Here is a 19,412-nt window from a genome sequence, read left to right as displayed (position 1 = left end):
AAAGCCGATGTTAGAGTGAGTCAATGCAACGGAGAACTAAGAGGACCCTTTACTTGATGAGGTGGGAGATCCTCAACGTCCTTCGCATTTTATCACTAAGACAATAGAAGAAGAGGAAGCACATTCCTAGTAGGATGAATATTCCCCTCTGTTAGAACCTATAAGAAGGAGCTGGACAATATCGAGTTAGACTACTCAAGTAACTAAAGACACCCAATAATTACAGTCCTCCACCCAGTTTGCAAAAGCAAAAAGCAAAGGGGAAGATAGTAGCATCAGCTACACTGTTGGAAAGAATCGAGTGTGACAATAAAATACCTTCTCAATTATATTTAATAGTCCAAATAGATGGTAGTAATGTAGACAGTAGTGTCCTAATCGATAATGGCAGCAACGTTGGGGAGTCGATGATCCCGTTTATATAATTTAAGGGTGGTGTATGGATCGATGAGTAATATTTTATTTATGCCATCTAAGATTTGGATTATGGAACTCGATGGGATACTAATCAAATTTATACATATAATAAGAAGGGGAAGACAATGAATGATTTTGAGCGGATGCGACGGAGCCTACATGACGTAAACATAGAGCAAAGTTCATCGTATTCATAATCATTGTATTATAGAAATCTTATGACCAATAGCAATACAAACTTCTTCAAGCAATAGTACAATGATCAATTTTATGATATGAAGCAGTAGATCAGTGGCGAAAGTAGAAGTTCTGATATTATTCTTCATAGTTTGCATCAATACATGCCACAATCATACTTGTCTCAAGAACTACCTTAGATACATATGATCCATGACGATCAGATTGTGACTATCACCATATTGATACAATAATAGCATACAATATATTAACATACTATATCGTATGATCAATTTTAAGATTGGATTTGATAAATATATCAAATTGATATATAAATACAAAGGATCGAGGACCCTAATTTATCATCCGTGGAGTCCTATCATTCTTTTTTTGGTAGAACTAAGTATCTCCATCGATCGATTAGTTAATTCATTTGAACATTAAGGTTTAAGTTATTTAAAAAAATCTAATAATTCAAATCATTTCTTTGTCGATAATTTAATATTAATGAAATAACGGTCCATATAATAAAGTTAGTCCTTAGAGAATAAAAAAGATGTGTCCCTATTTTTTCTTAATTTAAATTATTTTTATAAAAATATAAAATTTATATTTATTTTTAAATTTAAAATCCTAATATATATATATATATATATATTAATTTTTAAATATTTTTAGAGCTATTTACAGTAATTTTTGGCATACTTTCGTTATGTACTAATATACCAACATATGATACATCGATACGTCTCGGTATATAACGTATGTTTTTTTACACATGATGAATATGTAAAGAATAAAAAAATATTCATAGTGTCCAACACTATTTAAAATATTACTCTTATGCATAATACATTTACCAATAATATTTGAAGCACTTCACGACTTAAAACATCCTATCTAATATACGAGCTTCAAAATATGTGAGTAGTGACTGAGCGATATATATTTTCATGAATGATGCATCTATATAAGACATAAGCATTAAGGCATCAAAAGCATCTTCTTGCACATTATGTATTTGCCAGGGGTACAAAAACATAGAAGCATCTAATACATCTTAATCGACAATGTGATCAAAGCATTCAAAGTGTCAGCTTGGGACATTAGTAACATATAAATTAAAGTTTCTTATCAACACTTGATGCATCCATCTAAACTAAAAACAAAAAACGGATTCTCCAAAAAGACATTACACTAATAATAAATATTTTTATGCTCCTCTAATTGTAACTCATATATTACATACTCTAAAAAAAAAAAATCTTTTTATGGGATAAAAAAAAATTAAAAACGAGTCAGGTTGGATCATTTTCGCTATGTTAGATTGACAACTAATTGTATCATATAGAAATAAGTGACTATCAGATTTTCTGAAAAATAACAAATATTTTTATATTTTTTAGAATAAAAATAACAACTTCAAACGCCTCGTGAAGTGTTGCCGTCCATCGGCATCAGTTTTTCTGTGTTTTTAATTGTTTCTGGAAACGAAAAACATAAAACAAATGTTTTTCTTTGTTTGTTGTATAAAACAGAAGCTTCGGCTAACATATCATTTTCTCTCGGTCGCTTTAAAGCCTGAAAGGGGCAGCCGAACCCTAAGACAATTCGCATTCCGCGTCCATGGCGACCAAGAAGCGGAAGGTCGACCAAGAGGACGATCTCCTCCCCGCCGCCCCAAACCATGCCGATAATCCCCTCCCCCAACTCCACCAGCAGCCCGTCGTCTACACCCAGGCGCCGGCCTCTGACGACGAGGACGGCGGCAGAGGCAGCGAAAGCGACCAGGACGACGACGACGACGACGTGGGGAATCTCCTGGAGCCGATCTCCAGGGACCGTCTCGTCGGCCTCCTCCGCTTCGCTGCAGCCTCCGACCCTGCAGCCCTCGCCGAGATCCGCCGCGTCGCCGACCTCGACCCGGTCCACCGCAAGCTCTTTGTTCACGGCCTCGGCTGGGACACCACCGCTGAGGGCCTCCGCGCCGCCTTCGTCCGCTACGGCGACATCGACGATTGCCGCGTGATCGTCGACAAGGCCAGCGGCCGATCCAAGGGCTACGGCTTCGTTCTCTTCCGCCACCGAAGCTCCGCCCGCCGCGCTCTCCGCCGTCCCCAGAAGCTCATCGACAACCGCATGACCTCCTGCCAGCTCGCCTCCGCCGGCCCCTCCGCTTCCCTCCACCACCACAATTCCGCGTCGCAACACCACCAAAACCCTAACCCTAACCCTGGCCCTGGTCCCGCATCGCATCAGGACAACATCTCGAGGAAGATCTACGTGGGGAACGTCCATTCCGACATTGATGGTGGCCGCCTCCTCGCCTTCTTCTCCCAGTACGGTGAGATCGAGGAGGGCCCCATCGGCTTTGATCGACACACCGGGAAGCCAAAAGGGTATGCCCTTTTTGTCTATAAGACGGTGGAGGGCGCCTTGAGAGCCCTCGAGGAGCCGAGCAAGAATTTTGAAGGCCACCTGCTCCACTGTCAGAAGGCCACTGATAATAAGAGTAAGGGTGCACTGGTTCAGAACACAGCAGCTTCTCCCAATGTGGTGCCGAGCACAGGAACTCTCAATGGGCCTGGTTATGCATTGCCACCATCAGATATCGGGTTAGCACAACAAGCTGCGATGTTGGGACAGGGGCTTCTTGGCCTGGGGGGAGGACAAGCCTTTGGACAGGGAATGCAGCCAAATGTTGCGTTGCTAACACTATTAGCGACAGCTGGGCAAAATCCAGCAGCTTTTGGAGTTACGCCGGCCATGCTTGCTTCACTGAATCCTGCTTTTGCTGCTGCATTTGGTGCAACGGGGACCCAGCAAGCTGTACCTCCTTCAGCCGTACCCCAGACAGCACAGATGGCCAGCTATGGAATGGGAAGTGCTGGGTATCAGGTGGCTTCAGGGTTTCAGGGGCATACGGGTTTTCAAGGGTCGCCAGGGTTTCAAGGGCCTCCAGGTCTTCAGGGCACTCATCCAACTGCTCAACAAGGAGGAGCAGGAGGTGTTAGCTCTTACCCTACAGCGCCAGGTTCAATGTCAAGGCCACCAACTGGACCAATGGGTGGATACGGTCCACTTTAGGTATACAATGTATTCATTTCACTTGTATTGCTGATCTTAGTCTAAGGAACTAAATTTTTTTTATTCTCATCTCCTGCTGTTGGATTTTCTTGCTAATTGGTTTTCCCTCTGTTCTAGCTTCGCACCGAGATCGTGGTTATTCATGTTGTTTAAAGATCGCATGACTTTTCAGTATCTATTGGCGCTGGATATCCGAGAAAGGCTTCCAATGCAACAGTTGTTCAAACAGTGGAACTGCTTATCTAGTTTTCTTGTTGTTTATGGATGTACGGATTTTGGATTCATCTTTCATTTTAATATTTCTCCTCTCACTGGAACTCAGGTCCTCTGTTTCTTGTAGTGGTTGATGTTGTTTGAAAAATGTTCCTCTCTTTATGGATTGCCAGTTTGGATCTGTGGGCTTCAGGGATTGGTTTTCTTTGGAGCTTAATGAGTTATTCATAACTTCTCTGAGGTGTGATGATTGTAGACTATGCTGCTGTTGCTAACATTCTGCGTTGCTTTTGCTTTCAGATTTTTATGTCTTGGACGTGTTTATTTTGGATCTTAGAATCCTACGTAAGGAGTGAAGTTTTGATGGAGTTGCCATTACTAGTTTATATTGTTAGATGCACTCTTTACCTTGAACTTGACTCGGGATTGATTTAGATGGTTCTTTTAAACATCTAGACTGTATTTTTGTTTCTTTAAATAGGTCGTCGATTGAGGTTTGGTACAGCATTGCCTTCTAGTTTCTTGCTGGCGTTTACATTTTCAAAAATCAATAGGTTCGAGAATGGGACGTGTCCTCATTTGATCATTGACCATGTACAATGATGAGGCTGTTGTGGATGCGCAACATGCTTTTCCTACATCCTTAAGCTGTAAGGTAGATCTCTTGTGTTGTTGATTCCATAGTCATGCTTGTTTAGTAATATTATTTTATTCTGTTAAAATATTTGTTTTACCTTTGGTATGTCCTTTCTATTAATTTTTTTAAGCATTTGAATATTGATTTGCTCTACAGAAATGCAATTAAGTCAATCAGGATAGATGATTTATATTATTGGGATCATTTTAAATTAATAAGCTTATATTATTGGGACATAGATTATTTTAAGTTGACATGCTTTCACCACATAGACATATAGATAATATGCTTACTATTGCAACTTTTTTAGCACTGAAGGAAAGTCAAACAATATGTTTGGGTTCTATTTTCTGAAATTTTTTTTTGAAATGTCACAAGAGTCTCAGTAATATTAATAACATTCTATATTTTCTTTGTTAGGTTACTGTAAGCGTTCTTTTTCTATGTGGAGGTCATGTAGCTTCTTCCAACAGAATATGTGCCCATGCTTCCTGAAACTTGAGATTACTAGATTCACAGTCACATGTCTCTTAACTGTTATGTGCCATGAAAGAATCTTTAAGTTGGTTTGTTTTAGTTTGCTAGCTGCAATGACCACCAAATAGTTGTAAGTTCTACTTGATGGTAGAGACCTATCATGTTGCATGCTGAATTAAAGCATCATAATTTGCACAAATCTTCTGGCTGCAGGTTGTGATCATAGCGAAGGGTTGTCTTTAGTTATTGTTATTGTTTTTATTATTGTTTGAGTTGACTGAAAAGCTAAAAAATTTGTGCCACTTCTCAATATTTTAACCTTTTTTTTTTCGGTCTTTTATCTTGACGCCATTCATAGATCTGAAGGCTGCGCTGATCATTGCTAGGCATTTTAGTTAGAAGAAATAATTATTGTCTTTATGCCAATCATGATGAATGAAGAGGTATAGAAATAGAAATGTAAGAGAACATTAAAGAAATTAAGAATAAGAGGGAAGGAGGCCTATGGATAAAAAAGATACATACTGTCACTATTGAGGGTAACATCTATATGTCAAGAAGATTCCAGCCAGGCGTGTTTGCTCTCCAAATTATTTTTCTAATATAACTTATCTATGAAATTTAGAAATAAAACAAAGCTTCCTTAGAATAAACGATATGAAGTCTCAAAAAATATAGTGACACAAACATTTGTCACATTTCTAAACCTCAATTGCAGTAACTCCTCAAAAGCACCAACAAATTAGAAGTATGTTACAAGCATGCATATACCTGATGCAACTTTAAAGTAAAGTTGCCTGAAAAATGATAACAACAATAATGAAAGCCATATGTAACAACATATTTAGTGATATGAAAATCCTTAGTCAACTGGCATCATTCTTCTACTTTTGGTACAGTCATTTCAATCTCTTGCATCTCCTTTTGGAAATAAAGGAGGATGAGTGAAGTAGGAGAAGAAGAGAGGATGAGGCGAAGATACCAGAGATGAAGAAGTGGCGGTAGCAAGGTAGTGAACGACACAAGGGAACAGACTGTAAGGCGAGAGAGAGGAGTGTGGGAGGAAAATAAACTAAAAAGACAATTGGGATAGAGAGGAGTGTGGTAGGAAAATAAACTAAAAAGACAGTTGTCACTATCTGCAAAAAAAAAAAAAAATCCAGTTGCAAACTGACCAAGCAAAATTGTGTGGTTTTTAAATATAGTCGGTACAGATTGGTCTGACCAGTTTTTCAAACCATGTCCTGTCTATCATGTAGCCATGTTTACCTTCTCAAGCAATATGAGCTTTTAATGACGACGGGAGGGAAATGTAGCATTAGATGGTGGCACATTATTCAGTTGGTAGGAGTGATAAGTAGTTTTAATTATCATATATAAAGATGCTAGAGTTGTAACGCCCTAATTTTAATAGGGGCAATTTTGTATTATCACTTCATAAGTGGAAGTCAGAGTTAGGATTAACCCCACTTCTCTTTATATGTAGTCATCATCTTCCCACCCTAATCATGATAAAAAGTTATCGAGGAGAGGATGATGTTAGGGCATCACCTACAAAAGATAGAGGTAGACATTCAAATATTTGACTCTCTCTATCTTCTTTGGATGTTATGATGTAGGGATCCAAATTCTTGACTTTTCATTAGCTTTAGATGTTATGATGTAGGGATCCAAATTCTTGACTTTTCCTTATCTTTAGATGTTATGATGGAGGGACCCTCTTCTTCTCTCATTGCTATCTCCTTGATGTTAATCTTTTATTTTTTTCTTCAATTTATTGATGCTTATGTTGCTTTGACTGATTATAATATCTTCTACGAATGAATCAATATTATTATTTAGAGTCATAGTGGACACAAGTCATCCGATTAACGCATGAACCTATTTATTTGTTAAAACTAAATCTATGTTGGAAAGGATTTTGAACATAAGATATTTGCATCAATTTTGTTTATTAGTCCAAGTGTTTCTGCAGTTGGTGAGGTAACTCTTATTAATCTTAGTTTCTATCGTATGTAGTCATGTGTAGAAGTTATTATAATCCTTATAAGTTTGACATGACAATTTGATTTGCTTGATAGAAAGGTTTATGTTAAGCACTAAACTTATTCACATGAATTAAATATCAATTTAATTATAAAGAATTGTTAAATATTGGAAATTGATCCAAATTATGTTAGTGATGATCTATATTTTCTTGAGATCTAATTTATAATACTGGAGGATTGATCAATAAAGCCTATGGATATGGTTGTAATATTCGAGGGCTGATATGTTTCTGTGGAACTGTGAATACTATGATACTAAATAATAATATTAATTCATTTGTGGAAGATATTCATATTGATCAATGCAATATAAATATCCATAAAAAAAAAGAAGAAGATTAACATCAAGTGATAGCAAGGAGAGGAAAGAACGGTCCCTATATTATAACATTTAGAGATGATAGGGAAAGCCAAGGATTCGGATTCCTATATCACAATATCTAGAGAAGATAGCAACAACCAAAGATTCATATCTCTATCTTTGTCTTCTATAGGTGATTTCCAAATGTCATCATCTTCTCCTTCTCGATAGTTGCCCTCTCCCTAATGATTAGGGAGGGGGATGAAGGCTGCAAATAAAGGGGAGAGAGTTACTCCTAACTCTAGGCTCCACTTATGAAGTGAGATTATAATATATACCCTATTTAAAATTAGGGTATTACAAAATCTTAGTTTGATAATTTGGCTATAAGTTTTCTTTTTAGATGCTAACTTGTGTCTAGAAACTGTGGTGGTACCCTGACAATTTTCCATCTATGATAAAAATAGGATAGAAAAAGGATTCTTGCAGGTGATCCATGTAAGATTTGGATAGGAGATTTCAGCTGACATAAATTGTTTGATAGGATCTTAAAGAATTGAGGTCTTCTGGAAGAACTCATGACTGAATAAATTTTGAATTCCAAATGAAGTGCATACCAGAAATAAAATAATCGAATTATTTCACTTTCGAAGTCTTTGTTGCTGTTAATATAATGGTTTTCATGCGCCTTAATGTTGCAACCATCAGTTTGCCATATGTGATGTATGATATTTCAGTCTTTTTACCATCTTGTGTTTTGTGTGTTTTGTCATTTTTGAATGTTCATTAGAGAATAAAAAACTTTTTGGGCTGGTTTGGAATCTATTGACCTTAATTATTTCATCACAATCTTATTCACTAGTTATGATGCTGTTTTGTTTGATATTGTTAGATGTAGCATGTTTAACTAGGAAAGTAATCTGGAAGATGATCCCCCATAACTTGGTCATTGTAAGCAGTTTTAGGAATATTAAGATAATTTCTGCCATGTCAAAGTAAGGTATGAGGTTTCACTACTTTGGGATAGTGATATATTTATATGGACTTCTCATGTCCCTGATCTGATGGGTTTTGTGATGGAATAGTCGGATCAGCCTCTTTCCCTTGTGCAACTAGAGGAAAGAGATAATAGTGCTAGCTTTCCCAGTGATTGGCAACCTTGGCAATGAGAAGTCACCAATCACCACTCTTGAGCCTATCTGAGAAATCAGACATCACAAATACTTGTAGGGGGAAGTCCGATGTTACACGATAGCACTCTGGGAAGCTCTACCAGGAATACCACCGAATTAGTTAATTGTAGATGTTAAAAAATTTGTTGTCAATTATGCTATTTGTACAAACAAAACAAAATCAATTGGAAATTCAAGTTTGTTGCATCATAGCTCGAGAGAATATCAAGGTACTTTTTGTAAGTTGTAGACTTGTCCAAGGTTCGTCGTGTCGACCTGTATCAGGTGGTATAGGCGGTATAGACCAGTCTGATAGGGGATTAACACGTAGACTGCCCTGTAACGGGCGATCCATAATAGGGGGCCTTGTATCGAGCGATTTGTGGTCTCTATCGGGCGGTACGAACGAAATTCAATCGTTATTAACTTGTACTAGTCTATAACGGTCGGATTTTGATCGTTTCACTCAGTATAGACTCTATATTGCCCGTAAGTCTGTTGATGTTGGCATCAACATCAACTGAAGCTTGAAAACCATTAAAGTGTGTTTGGAGGTATAGATAAGGTAAAAACTTCAAAGCTTTAAATTCTTTGACATGAATTCAAAATTCTTATGATGAAAGATTCTAAATCTATTGTTGGTTTTTGTTTTTAAAGTCTCTTCTATTGTGAACCAAATGAGGTCTTATGGTGAGAACCTAAAGATCAAACAGTTATAAAAAAAGTTTTATGGAGTTTATCTCCAAAATTTGATATAATTTCTACTACTATATAAGAAGCTAAAGATATAAGTATATTGTTTTTTGATGAATTAAGGGGCTCGCTTTTAGTTCATGAACAAAAAGTGAACATATCTTCAGATGAAACGTCAGAACATGTTCTTCAAATGAAGATAGATTAGAAGGATCAAAAGAAAAATTCAGAAATCAAATCTCAAGGGAGAGATCAAAATGGTAGAGGCTATGGACGATCTGACGCTCGAGGAAGGGGACGAGGTCAATCAAATGAGAGTCAGAGGAACTCCAATGAAGGTAACAAAGAAACTTTTAATGTTTTTGTAGTACTTTGGATTCATAAAAGAACACTTATTTATATTAGCCAAAAGATAGAGTATAAGTTTTTTTAAATAATGAAGAAATCCACCATAGCCTAATAGATCTGTTTACTCTCATCTATTTATCTTAATCTAAATTCTTATATTTTGTTTCATCTAATCTCAACTATTTTGAATCAAGAGGGTGTGATAAGATTAATTCAATGACGAAAAAAAGCAAGATGGACGAATTAAAATCTACTACGACAACAAGTCAATTATTGCAATGACGAAAAATCCTATCTTCGACGGGCATACCAAACACATCGAAGTTTGACATCATTTCATTTGTAAACTAGTTGATAAAGAAGAAATTCAAATGAACTACTGTAATATCGAAGATCAATTTGTCGATATTTTTACTAAAGCTTTGGCTAAAGAAAAAATTTATTTTTTTCCGAATAGTTAGGATTAGATGAAACAAAAGTTAAGGATTTAAATTAAGATAAATAAATGAGGGTAAGGAGATCTGTTGGGCTATGGTTGATTTCTTCATTATTTAAAAAAATTTATACTTTATCTTTTGGCCAATATAAATATGTGCTCTTAGATGAATCCAAAGCACTACGGATTGAAAGTACTCATCGTTGATTTCTTTAATATTTTAAAAAAATTGTACTTTATCTTTTGGCCTACGGATTGAAAGTACTCATTGTTCCTTTTATCTTCTTGACGGGTTTGTTATCAATGAAGGGTTAGAATTTGTTGAATTCAAACGGTCCATTTGATCGTTTGAACCAGATTTAAGGGTTGTAAACCCTTTCTACTACCTCAATTCATCCGTTGGAAAGAATTGAGTTGGGCGACGAGACAACTTCTCAATCGCATTCATCAACCTGCTTAGTCCATAGATGTGGCAGCGACGTGGACAACAGTGCCTCAACCGATGACGGTGGCAACGTTAGAGAGTCAATCCCCTACTCGAGGAATCCTATCGTTTTTTTTGGTGGTAGAACCAGGTATATCCATTGATCGATTCATTTATTATTTGATTCATTTGAATCTTAAAGTTTACTCATAATCTAACAATTCAAATCATTTCTTTCTAGATAATTCAATATCAACAGAAGGATGGTCTGAAATCTGTCACAAAGCTACTCCTCAAAGCTCAAAAAAAGATATGTACCACTATTTTTTCATAATTTAGAATATTTTTGATGAAATTATACTAAATTTATATTTATTTCCAACTTAAAAACCTTAATCTAATTTTTTTTTTATTTTCAGATAATTTTAGAGCAATTTTTGGTCTTTTTTTTTGTGTCGTCGGCACGCCCTGTCATGGTGACACTTGGCACATCGGCATGGGGTGGCACTTACCGTGTTGTCGATTGGCTGTCACATCGGTTTGGACCAGTAAGGCAAACCTTTGACCTGTCCATGTCGAGTTTGAGTTTTGTAGCTTGTTGCCTTGCAAAGAATTGTTTTCTTTTGATATGTTGTAAACATAGCAGCTAACACAAACATGTATGGTGACAGCAGGTCACCCCTGGTGCAAGCCTCCTTATCAAGCGATCCGTGAGGCAAGCACTCCATTGATGACAGTTGTTTCCACAATATAAGCCGCCACCTGATCTATGTTACCACCAATCCTTGAGCTGAAACCTCTTGCTTAAAGGTTCAAGATAAATTTCCAATTCACCACAAAAAACTTCGGTAAAGGATATTTTGATTAACAAGTTTTTGTTTGATAGTCTTTTACAGAGAACTTGGCATGTAAAAAAGGTTGTCCACTTGGGGAATCATTGCTTTGCAGCAGCTCATTGTGTTTGATCAACCAGGTAAAAATGTACTGAAAGGCTGCAATTTGTTTACAAAGTGCTATCTTATTTACAGCATCATGTTTTAGTTAATGATCAGGCCTACTAAGATACCATGGGGGTGAATAACGGTTACACAACCGTGCCTCTAAACTGCATCAGCGTAACTAGTGTTTTCCATTCTGCTAATGCTGCATTTGTGCATGCTGAAATTATACTTTATATGTTCGCGGTGAGGATGCAAACTTGTTTAGTAGTCGACCTTCTCATGTTCCCTATTAGCCGTAGGCTTTTTAAGGAAATTGTCAGAAACCAGAAGGAACTTTTGTACATAATTTTTCTTTCCTTTTCTCCCAAGCATAAACCGAAATCTCACCCATGTCACTAGGCTGGACGTCATATGAAATTTCACTTGCCAAAGAACAATATTGTCCAAAAGGGAGTCTCTGTGGTTTTGAAAAAAAAGAGCTATATACTCATAATTTCATAAAAAAAAATTAAAAAACTAAATTCATTAAGCAAGTGTGATATTGTTGGCATCTTTCATCATCTTCCGAGTAACAACTGCTGCAGGACAATATATCACCATATGAAGCCCAGCTGTCCAAATGTCTTCCCCAACCTGAGCTGCAGCAAGTCTTAAAAGGATCTGAAAAATTGAACTGTCATATTTTAGAAGTCGAAGACAGAAGAAGCTACTGCAACTCAACTGACACGAAAAAAACTACATTAGCTGTGCAAACCCAGGGAGCCTGGCTTACAGTTAGATCTTGTGAGCACGACATTTTGGTAAAGCAGTAATATGGATCATCTGTAGAACAACACTCCAGTTGGATTTTTGTTAGAACTCATTTCTGATGCCAGGACAGCATACATATAAGGTACTGTATTCTTCAGTGGAGCGAGGTTTTAGTTCACTAAAGGAAGAAAAAGATGCAACACAGGCAGCTTTCAGATTTTGCTTCCTCAAAGAGTCGTTTTCAGCATCAGTCGTTTACATTATTGGCGGCGGGGTCTGTTTCAGTTTGAGAATTCAGCTGAAATCTCATGTGCTTGAGGCTGTTCCCTCAAATCTCTAGAACTTCATGAGAAGCCTTGTGATTACCATGTCCAGATTGGCAAATATTGGTACTAAGCTGGCGAGAGAGATTTCTACCCTGGTACCACGAGCAAGATGAAGAAGATGATGTTCTAGGCAAAGCTGAAATGTTTGCTAGCCATCAACTTGTTCGAGTTTGGGTGCTTACGATGTAAGGCAGGTAATGCAACATAATTACATATCCACAGACTATATTGGCTTTTCCCAGTCACATGTTAGTAAGAATAATTAATTATTCACAGGCACCAAATCACGAATTCTCAGTAGCACAACGCGGGTTCATTCCGATCGTAAAACAATCCCAGAAGCCTATATTTCGGCTGATCTTGAAACAAGCAAATGCTTCTGAAGTTAAACTGGAAAATGAATACATGCCAAACACGAAACACTTCGGACAATTGCCTGATTTATTCATGAAACCTGTGCTTTGCCCATCCTGATATTGACGTACCATGGCAACTACGTCACTGAAACTTTCTTTTCTGAAAGAGAACTGCAAAATGTTTATTTCACATACCGACTATTCTGTAATGAGATATGACACAGGAAAAGATCCCACCTCTACATTAAGCTCATCTAGCAAAATCATTCCACAAGAAACAGTACAATAAATTAGCTGTGGTAATTAGGAAGTGTGTACATCACAAATAGAATTTGGGCTCGGGTTATTGTGTTTGAGCATGGTAAAATGTTATGCCAGGCTGTTGCAGGGGCCTATAACTAGGGGGTGCTGGCTGTTGAAGTGCAAACTTGGGTGGCTGTTGAGTTATCTGCATTGGCTGGTTCATGGTCAGTGGTGGTGGAGGTGGTGGCTGTTGAATCAAAGCCATCGGCTGTTGCTGCTGAGCTGAAGGTGATGGCCTTCCCATATTTATCATCTGAGGTTGAGGTGGTGGTGGTGGAGGTAGGGCACTGTAGGTGTAGGGTAGTCCAATCATGACACCTCCAGGGTGTTGCAGGTACTGTTGTGTTGAAACTGGGTACATACTGTACTGTGTCTGTGGTGCCGAAGCTTGGCTTTGTACAGGATTCTGCTGCAACAAAACGGCTTGAGCCTGATGGGGCGTTGGAACAACAATCGGTTGAACAGGTATGAAGGCAGTGGCAGTGGTATCGGAAATTGGCAAGGGCTTCTCGGCTTTTATCCTCCTATCTGGTGGGGCTGCAGAAAAGGAATTAGACGTAGTAGTAGTTGATGCAGCCAGACCTGCATTCTTGGCCTCCTCTGCAGCAAAGGTGGAAAGAACCGAGGTCATGATTTGCTGGGAATGAGTTGAAGCTGCAAGCTTATCGGCGACCTCCGCAGCAATTGCAGCAGCAGTCTTCTTTGGATCTTTGTCTGGTGGACTATTCAAAACTGGCTTTCGTGGTTCCATTGTGGATGGTGGTTTGGTCGTCATCACAACTGGCTCATTGTTAAGCCTCCTCTGCATGTTGGCAGCCTCGTCAACCATGGCTTGGGCTAGCTGTCATTGGACAGATCTTTTCATCAGTAAAAGGAAAGCTAGAAGTGCAACTAAACAAGAGTGGAGCATGTGCAACAACATTTGCAAGAGCAGGTTTCCATGAATCATCACTATTCCTACTAGCCATGGATGAATTGTTGTAAAGGGAAGGTCTAGCTCCATGCTATCCACAGTTTCACTACTGCAAAGAAACCATCTGATGTTTTGCAGGCTACAAGAAGATTAATTGAGAATTTTATTATGTGATGACCCTATTGCAAATGACCACAAGCAAAGACCATATCACCTGTACACTATGTTGGCTCAGAAATGCAACCCAACATTTAAACAAACACACATCATCAACAACATTGACAAGTAAACAATGACCATAAATTACAGCAGAACATGGTATTCCTATCATTTCTTTTTCAAGAAATTCAAGAAAGTAAAACCACATTACACACCTGTAACTGTGTGCGAACATTCTCCAAGTCAGATTCCTGAACGAAATTCACAAACCAACAAACAAAATTCAAAAGCAGGTCCTTTTCTCAATAGACAAGCATAATTGACAAAGTTCCTATTTGAATACTCACAAACCTGTTCCGATAGTGCTTCTTTTAAGTGAGTCACAAGGGCTGCACGATTTGCTTCAATTAGCTTAAGCTTCTCAACACATTCGTTCAATGTTGCCTCTTCCACCTGTAACTCATTTGCCAATGACTCCCTGCGAGGATCTCCCTCTGAAGCAAAATTTAAACAAATGGTCTCAAGAGAATCAATATAATGTAATTGTGAAGGTACCAAATAAGAGAAACTTTGCATGCATGACCATTAGCAATTATTTACCATGATTACAGGCACTTTCGACATCCTTTTCCAATTTTCCAACATGCCTGACAGCAGCCTTGCATTTGTTCAAGTCCAACTCCTCACTGGAGTGTTCGCTGAGTACATTGTGCAGTGCAGTTACAATTTTTTCTGCTGTCCCTCCTACAGATAATTTCTGGTATCATAACAATTGCATATTTAGCCATTTTCTTCTCAATTTGTATCATGTACATAAAAATACTTACAATATAGAATACAAAGGACTTTGATCTTACTATCTTTACAGATCGTGAGTCTCTCCTTATGATTTTGACAGAACTACGTGAACGTTTTTTGTTCAATTCCAAGGTAGGTGGAGGTTCACTTCCAAGCATCAATTCTTTCAGGCCGCGTGCACGTGACCCGAACACTCTTCTTTGCTCCCATATATCAACCTATAGTAATTAATGATCCAGCCATGTATCAGTAGCAACATTCAATTTGGCAATCTTAACATACTTCGAATTCCACCTTTAGAAATGCAGAAATTCATGACATTCGTCATATGTTTACAACATTAAATTCTTTGTTAGTTCATATATAAGGTCCATCAGTGGCCCAAGCTATAAATTTTCTGACTATGTAATGATGACAATTTCACTACCATAGTGTCTCAATGATAAAAGTTTACAGAAAACAAAGCATATGCCATATACTTTTATCAGTTTCAGATGTTTCAGGTCACTGTTAAAATTACAAGGATGGCTAGTAAATGGCCAAGCTAGGCAAAATTGCTACTTCTAAAGTTTCAGCATTTATGTTTCATGGCAAAGCTCTTGAAAAAGCACTATCTTTGGTAGTATAGGTGAAGAAAGTGTACCTTGCCTTTTAAGGAGAACCTCATGAACTAATAAGTGAACTACATAAGATGCTTGATCAATAACACAATCAACGTAAACAAATGCATGTACCTATCTAGTTAAAATGCATGGGTTTATATAAAAAAAGAGACATCGGCACAAACAATCAACACATTAATTGAACACATCGCAGATAGCAATGAACTAGAAAGTTGGCTACAATACAATTATCTTCTTGTCAGGTGTACAGACAAATAGAAGAAGTCAAAGGAAATTAAATAAACTAGGATTTGAGTGTTCAACAAACTATCATCATATGGACAATATGCAATTAACTCCACCAATGGAATAGCAGGTCTTGAGCAGATGAATATGTCTACTACATTAAGCTTTATATACCAGCATTCAAAAAAACTGTTCGAGACACTTGACAGCATATTGGGCAAAAATAGGTGATTATGTGGAGAAATGGAAATGCTTAAACACATATGGGTAATGCATTCTACCACAATCTGCGACAGCAGATGCAGAACAGCCTGTAAGCAAGTTCCATAATTACTGTGATGTCACTGGGCTACTCTTTTGAGTTCAGTTCGCTGGATATAACTTTCGATACTGTCAGTCTTCATAATCTATTATATATTTTTTTATTTCTTTTTACATCTGTGTTCATCAAAGACTAGCAGCCACTTTAAAGAATCAGCATGGGAACAGTAAGCATAAAAAGGCAATTCATCAGGAAGAAAACAGTCATCATTCAAGGCTTCTGCTACTAGTGCTCCCCTAGAAAAATGAGACAGAGAGATATCATATAGATATACGAGAAAGCCCAACATGCCTTGACTAGTCTATAACATGAAGATTGTAAGCATGTTCATTCAGGTGTTCCTTTCTTCACTAGGTGCAGCAAGAAACACTACATCACAACTTTGCAAACGAAGATAATGGAAGGTGGCATATTATCAAGGAGATATAATTCTTCATTTGAAAGGATGACAAGCTGTGCAAATGAGAAAAAGAAATCTTAAAAGAACAATCATAACAAGTATGTAACCAAATCAGTAAATAGGACGAACCAGTCGGGAGACAACATTCTTCCCATGTTCATCACCATTCTCAAGAACATCCTTAAGTGCTGCCGGAAGAACCTTCCAAAATTCACTGACAAATTCAGTTCCAGTACGCTTGCTGTTCTGTAAGATATCATTGGCAAGATATAGAAAAGGAACCTTCTGTTCCTTTTGTGAACCATGGAATTGCTTATCCCAAGTTTGGATAACCTGTTCTGCATGCTTTCGGTGAAAAATACACCAATGCGACAAAGCTATGAATGAACCAAGTTAAGGTATCACATTCAGTTGTTGTAATCACCAGCCAAACATAAGGAGAAGACCACAAAAGATCAACCAAATATGAGCAGTCAGAAAAAGATAAATATTGTCACAGTAACTACTAAAATGCAACTTCTCGCCTGCGGTAAGATGGAAAATCAAGATCCACGAACCAGAAGCTAAAAGATCAGCTCAAATAGAAAATTGTACTCCGCATTAGTGATAGGGCACTGAAGCCACAAAAAATAAATGTTTTGAAACACCACAAGTTCATGACTGACAAGAACAGCAATCCATCCAATTTTCCTGCTTTATGCACAGCGAAGAAAAGCTGCACCTACTTTTGAAGATGCCAGGAGACAAGCGTATTAAATTGACTAAAATATGCATGAAACCGATTGGAAAGGATACTCTCGATACATTGCTGAGTGCTGTTGAGCTTCGAAAGCTTATCCGCCAGTATCTGCTCATGGAAAACACTATTCATCCCACCCCTTCCGTCTATCCCACCGAGAAACCCCCACCAACACTTCGGATCAGTAGAAGCCCTAGAAATATCTGCAAACTCGAGCACCGGAAAGGCCACAAGATTCCACCTTGAGTCTTAAACACAACGAACTCGCCCAATTGAGCTACTAAGAACAAGAAAGAGGAGAAATTTTCCGGAGCAAGTTCGATTACGGGACCCGAACAAACAAAATCATCACCAGTAGAAAGCAAAATAAACCCTAACAGGAGGGCGGATCGAATGCGAAACCGCGTCTGGTCTCCGGCACTGTCGAGCCCGCTCGCGTTAGATCGGAAGAAGTGGGGGGAATGGGACGAGGAGACAGATCCTAGCTAGGGTTTGGGGGTTGCTCTAACGTTTGCCTTCTCCCCTTTGGTCGCGTTTTTAACGATAATCTTCCATTTTAGGAACGGACGGGAGGAATATAACAGAGAGCGCTACGCGCACCGGAGTCTATATCGGTATCGGCAAGCATATCAACGGCCGCCCAAAGCGGTCTCTTTTTGGTCCCATTCGATCAGTATTTTTCGACCGTCGGATTTGGATCGTAAGGTGCGCACTTCAAAGCATGTTTGGAAAAATAGGGAATTTATTATTAGGGAATATGATCAACAACAAAAGGAGGGAATATATATATATATATATATATATATATATATATATATATATATATATATATATATATATATATGTCTTTCATGGAGAATATGTATCTCCAAATATAAGGGCCTTCTACATATGTCTAACCATTTTTCATCATGATTACCAGTAATTATTTGAGTTAAAGACTCATATGAAATATAAAATCCTAAAATAATTTATATATTTTTAGCATCATAATGAATCATAAAAAAAAACACACAAATTAGAGTCTCACTAACAATCAATGATAAATTAAAAGGATACACAAAAATATTTTTGGCTTTACATGGGTATATATTAACGGACGATTTTTCGGTCTAATTTTGTGGAGAAAATTAGTCAACTAATTATTTTTTATTTTATTGAGAAATTTCATGGGAAAAGTTGTTATTATTTTGAAGTATGACAAAACTTTCATAATTTTCATCTATTTATGGTACTCATATGTTAGATTATTTTCCAAAGTTTGAGTTGAATTTGTTATTTTCCTAAAATAAATATTATTATTTTCTAAAATGATAATTTCTATTAATTAAATTTTGATATAATCATACAAATCTCACATATGAACTACGTGAGATTTGAAAATAATTTTTTGATTTATAGGATTGATTTTGCATTGGGTAGATTGAAATTTTAATGAGTTATTCTTTAAGATGTTGGTTTCTTTGGATCTTAATCGAATGATATAATTTAGGTCTGTCCATTGTAACAATTTTTATGGTAAATGTGCACAATACTACTCATGTTTTATATGGTAGTAATATCACTATATAATTAAGGATTGTTCCCCAACAATGGACACCATATATTAAATTCACATCTCTACTTGTATATTAAAATCATTAGCGAAATATTTGTTATTCTATAATAATTAATTCTACTTTTTTGCCATAAACATGCTATATATAATTAATAAAAAAAAAAATATGATCACCCAGAGTTAACTTAAACCTATACCAAATCTAAATAATATGATAGGTATAACACAGGATTAAACTTCATCTGTCAATCATATAAGGAAGTCTTCCACTTAGAGTCAAGCTTTTTCTTGCACCTTTTGTCAATGTTAGGGTCAATCTAATTGCAAGGGGGGGGGGGGGGGGGGGATTCTTTGATATCTAATTGAACTCAAAAATATAATCCAACCTTTTCATCCCTCATCATATCTAATATTTCTGAACATTCATATTTCTGTACCATTGTGGATAGTCCACAGAGAGTTGCTGTATTTAGTTGTCTTGTCTTGCTTGTGAGGATTATTCTTCTATTTTTCTTTCCCTCAACCCTTCATATTTATAATGATAAAGATAAATGCAGTGTTTCATCTTC

At 37.3% G+C, this 19,412-nt stretch overlaps 2 protein-coding genes across 20 annotated transcripts; one reads left to right on the top strand and one right to left on the bottom strand.

Moving 5' to 3' along the window:
- Positions 1–2,162: 2,162 nt before the first annotated feature.
- On the top strand, positions 2,163–14,193 carry LOC135644606 (UBP1-associated protein 2B-like). Of its 19 annotated transcripts, XR_010498525.1 has the most exons (9): positions 2,163–3,681; positions 4,376–4,549; positions 9,346–9,560; positions 10,316–10,581; positions 10,672–10,978; positions 11,102–11,240; positions 11,317–11,403; positions 11,956–12,641; positions 12,724–14,193. XR_010498525.1 is itself a non-coding variant. In XM_065162393.1 (2 exons), exon 1 carries the CDS (start codon positions 2,221–2,223, stop codon positions 3,679–3,681), a length of 1,461 nt encoding a protein of 486 aa, XP_065018465.1. In that variant the 5' UTR covers positions 2,163–2,220; the 3' UTR covers positions 3,799–4,134. The 19 variants fall into 19 exon arrangements, 1 of the variants encoding a protein (XP_065018465.1); XR_010498534.1 differs by having other exon boundaries at positions 4,449–4,549; positions 9,390–9,560; positions 11,956–14,193; XR_010498530.1 differs by having other exon boundaries at positions 4,449–4,549; positions 11,956–14,193.
- On the bottom strand, positions 13,020–17,832 carry LOC135644602 (UPF0400 protein C337.03-like). The gene is made up of 7 exons (XM_065162329.1): positions 17,342–17,832; positions 16,676–16,923; positions 15,036–15,194; positions 14,779–14,935; positions 14,530–14,672; positions 14,394–14,429; positions 13,020–13,947 (listed from the first exon to the last, which is right to left on the bottom strand). The coding sequence occupies exons 1-7, from the start codon at positions 17,415–17,417 to the stop codon at positions 13,147–13,149; spliced, it is 1,620 nt and encodes a 539-aa protein (XP_065018401.1). The 5' UTR covers positions 17,418–17,832; the 3' UTR covers positions 13,020–13,146.
- Positions 17,833–19,412: the final 1,580 nt, after the last annotated feature.

The sequence above is a fragment of the Musa acuminata genome, chromosome BXJ1-4 (genome assembly GCF_036884655.1).
Source record: "Musa acuminata AAA Group cultivar baxijiao chromosome BXJ1-4, Cavendish_Baxijiao_AAA, whole genome shotgun sequence".
Lineage (NCBI taxonomy): Eukaryota > Viridiplantae > Streptophyta > Magnoliopsida > Zingiberales > Musaceae > Musa > Musa acuminata.
The sequence above is the reverse complement of the archived record's forward strand: the minus strand, read 5'-3'. Positions and strand labels throughout refer to the sequence as shown.

Coding starts and splice junctions, on each gene's coding strand:
- LOC135644602 (XM_065162329.1), bottom strand. CDS start 17,417: ATGAATAGTGTTTTCCATGAGCAGATACTGGCGGATAAGCTTTCGAAG. Junction 14,936..15,035: donor ACTCACGATCTGTAAAGATA/GTAAGATCAAAG, acceptor TTATGATACCAG/AAATTATCTGTAGGAGGGAC. Junction 13,948..14,393: donor ATGTTCGCACACAGTTACAG/GTGTGTAATGTG, acceptor GTCCAATGACAG/CTAGCCCAAGCCATGGTTGA.
- LOC135644606 (XM_065162393.1), top strand. CDS start 2,221: ATGGCGACCAAGAAGCGGAAGGTCGACCAAGAGGACGATCTCCTCCCC.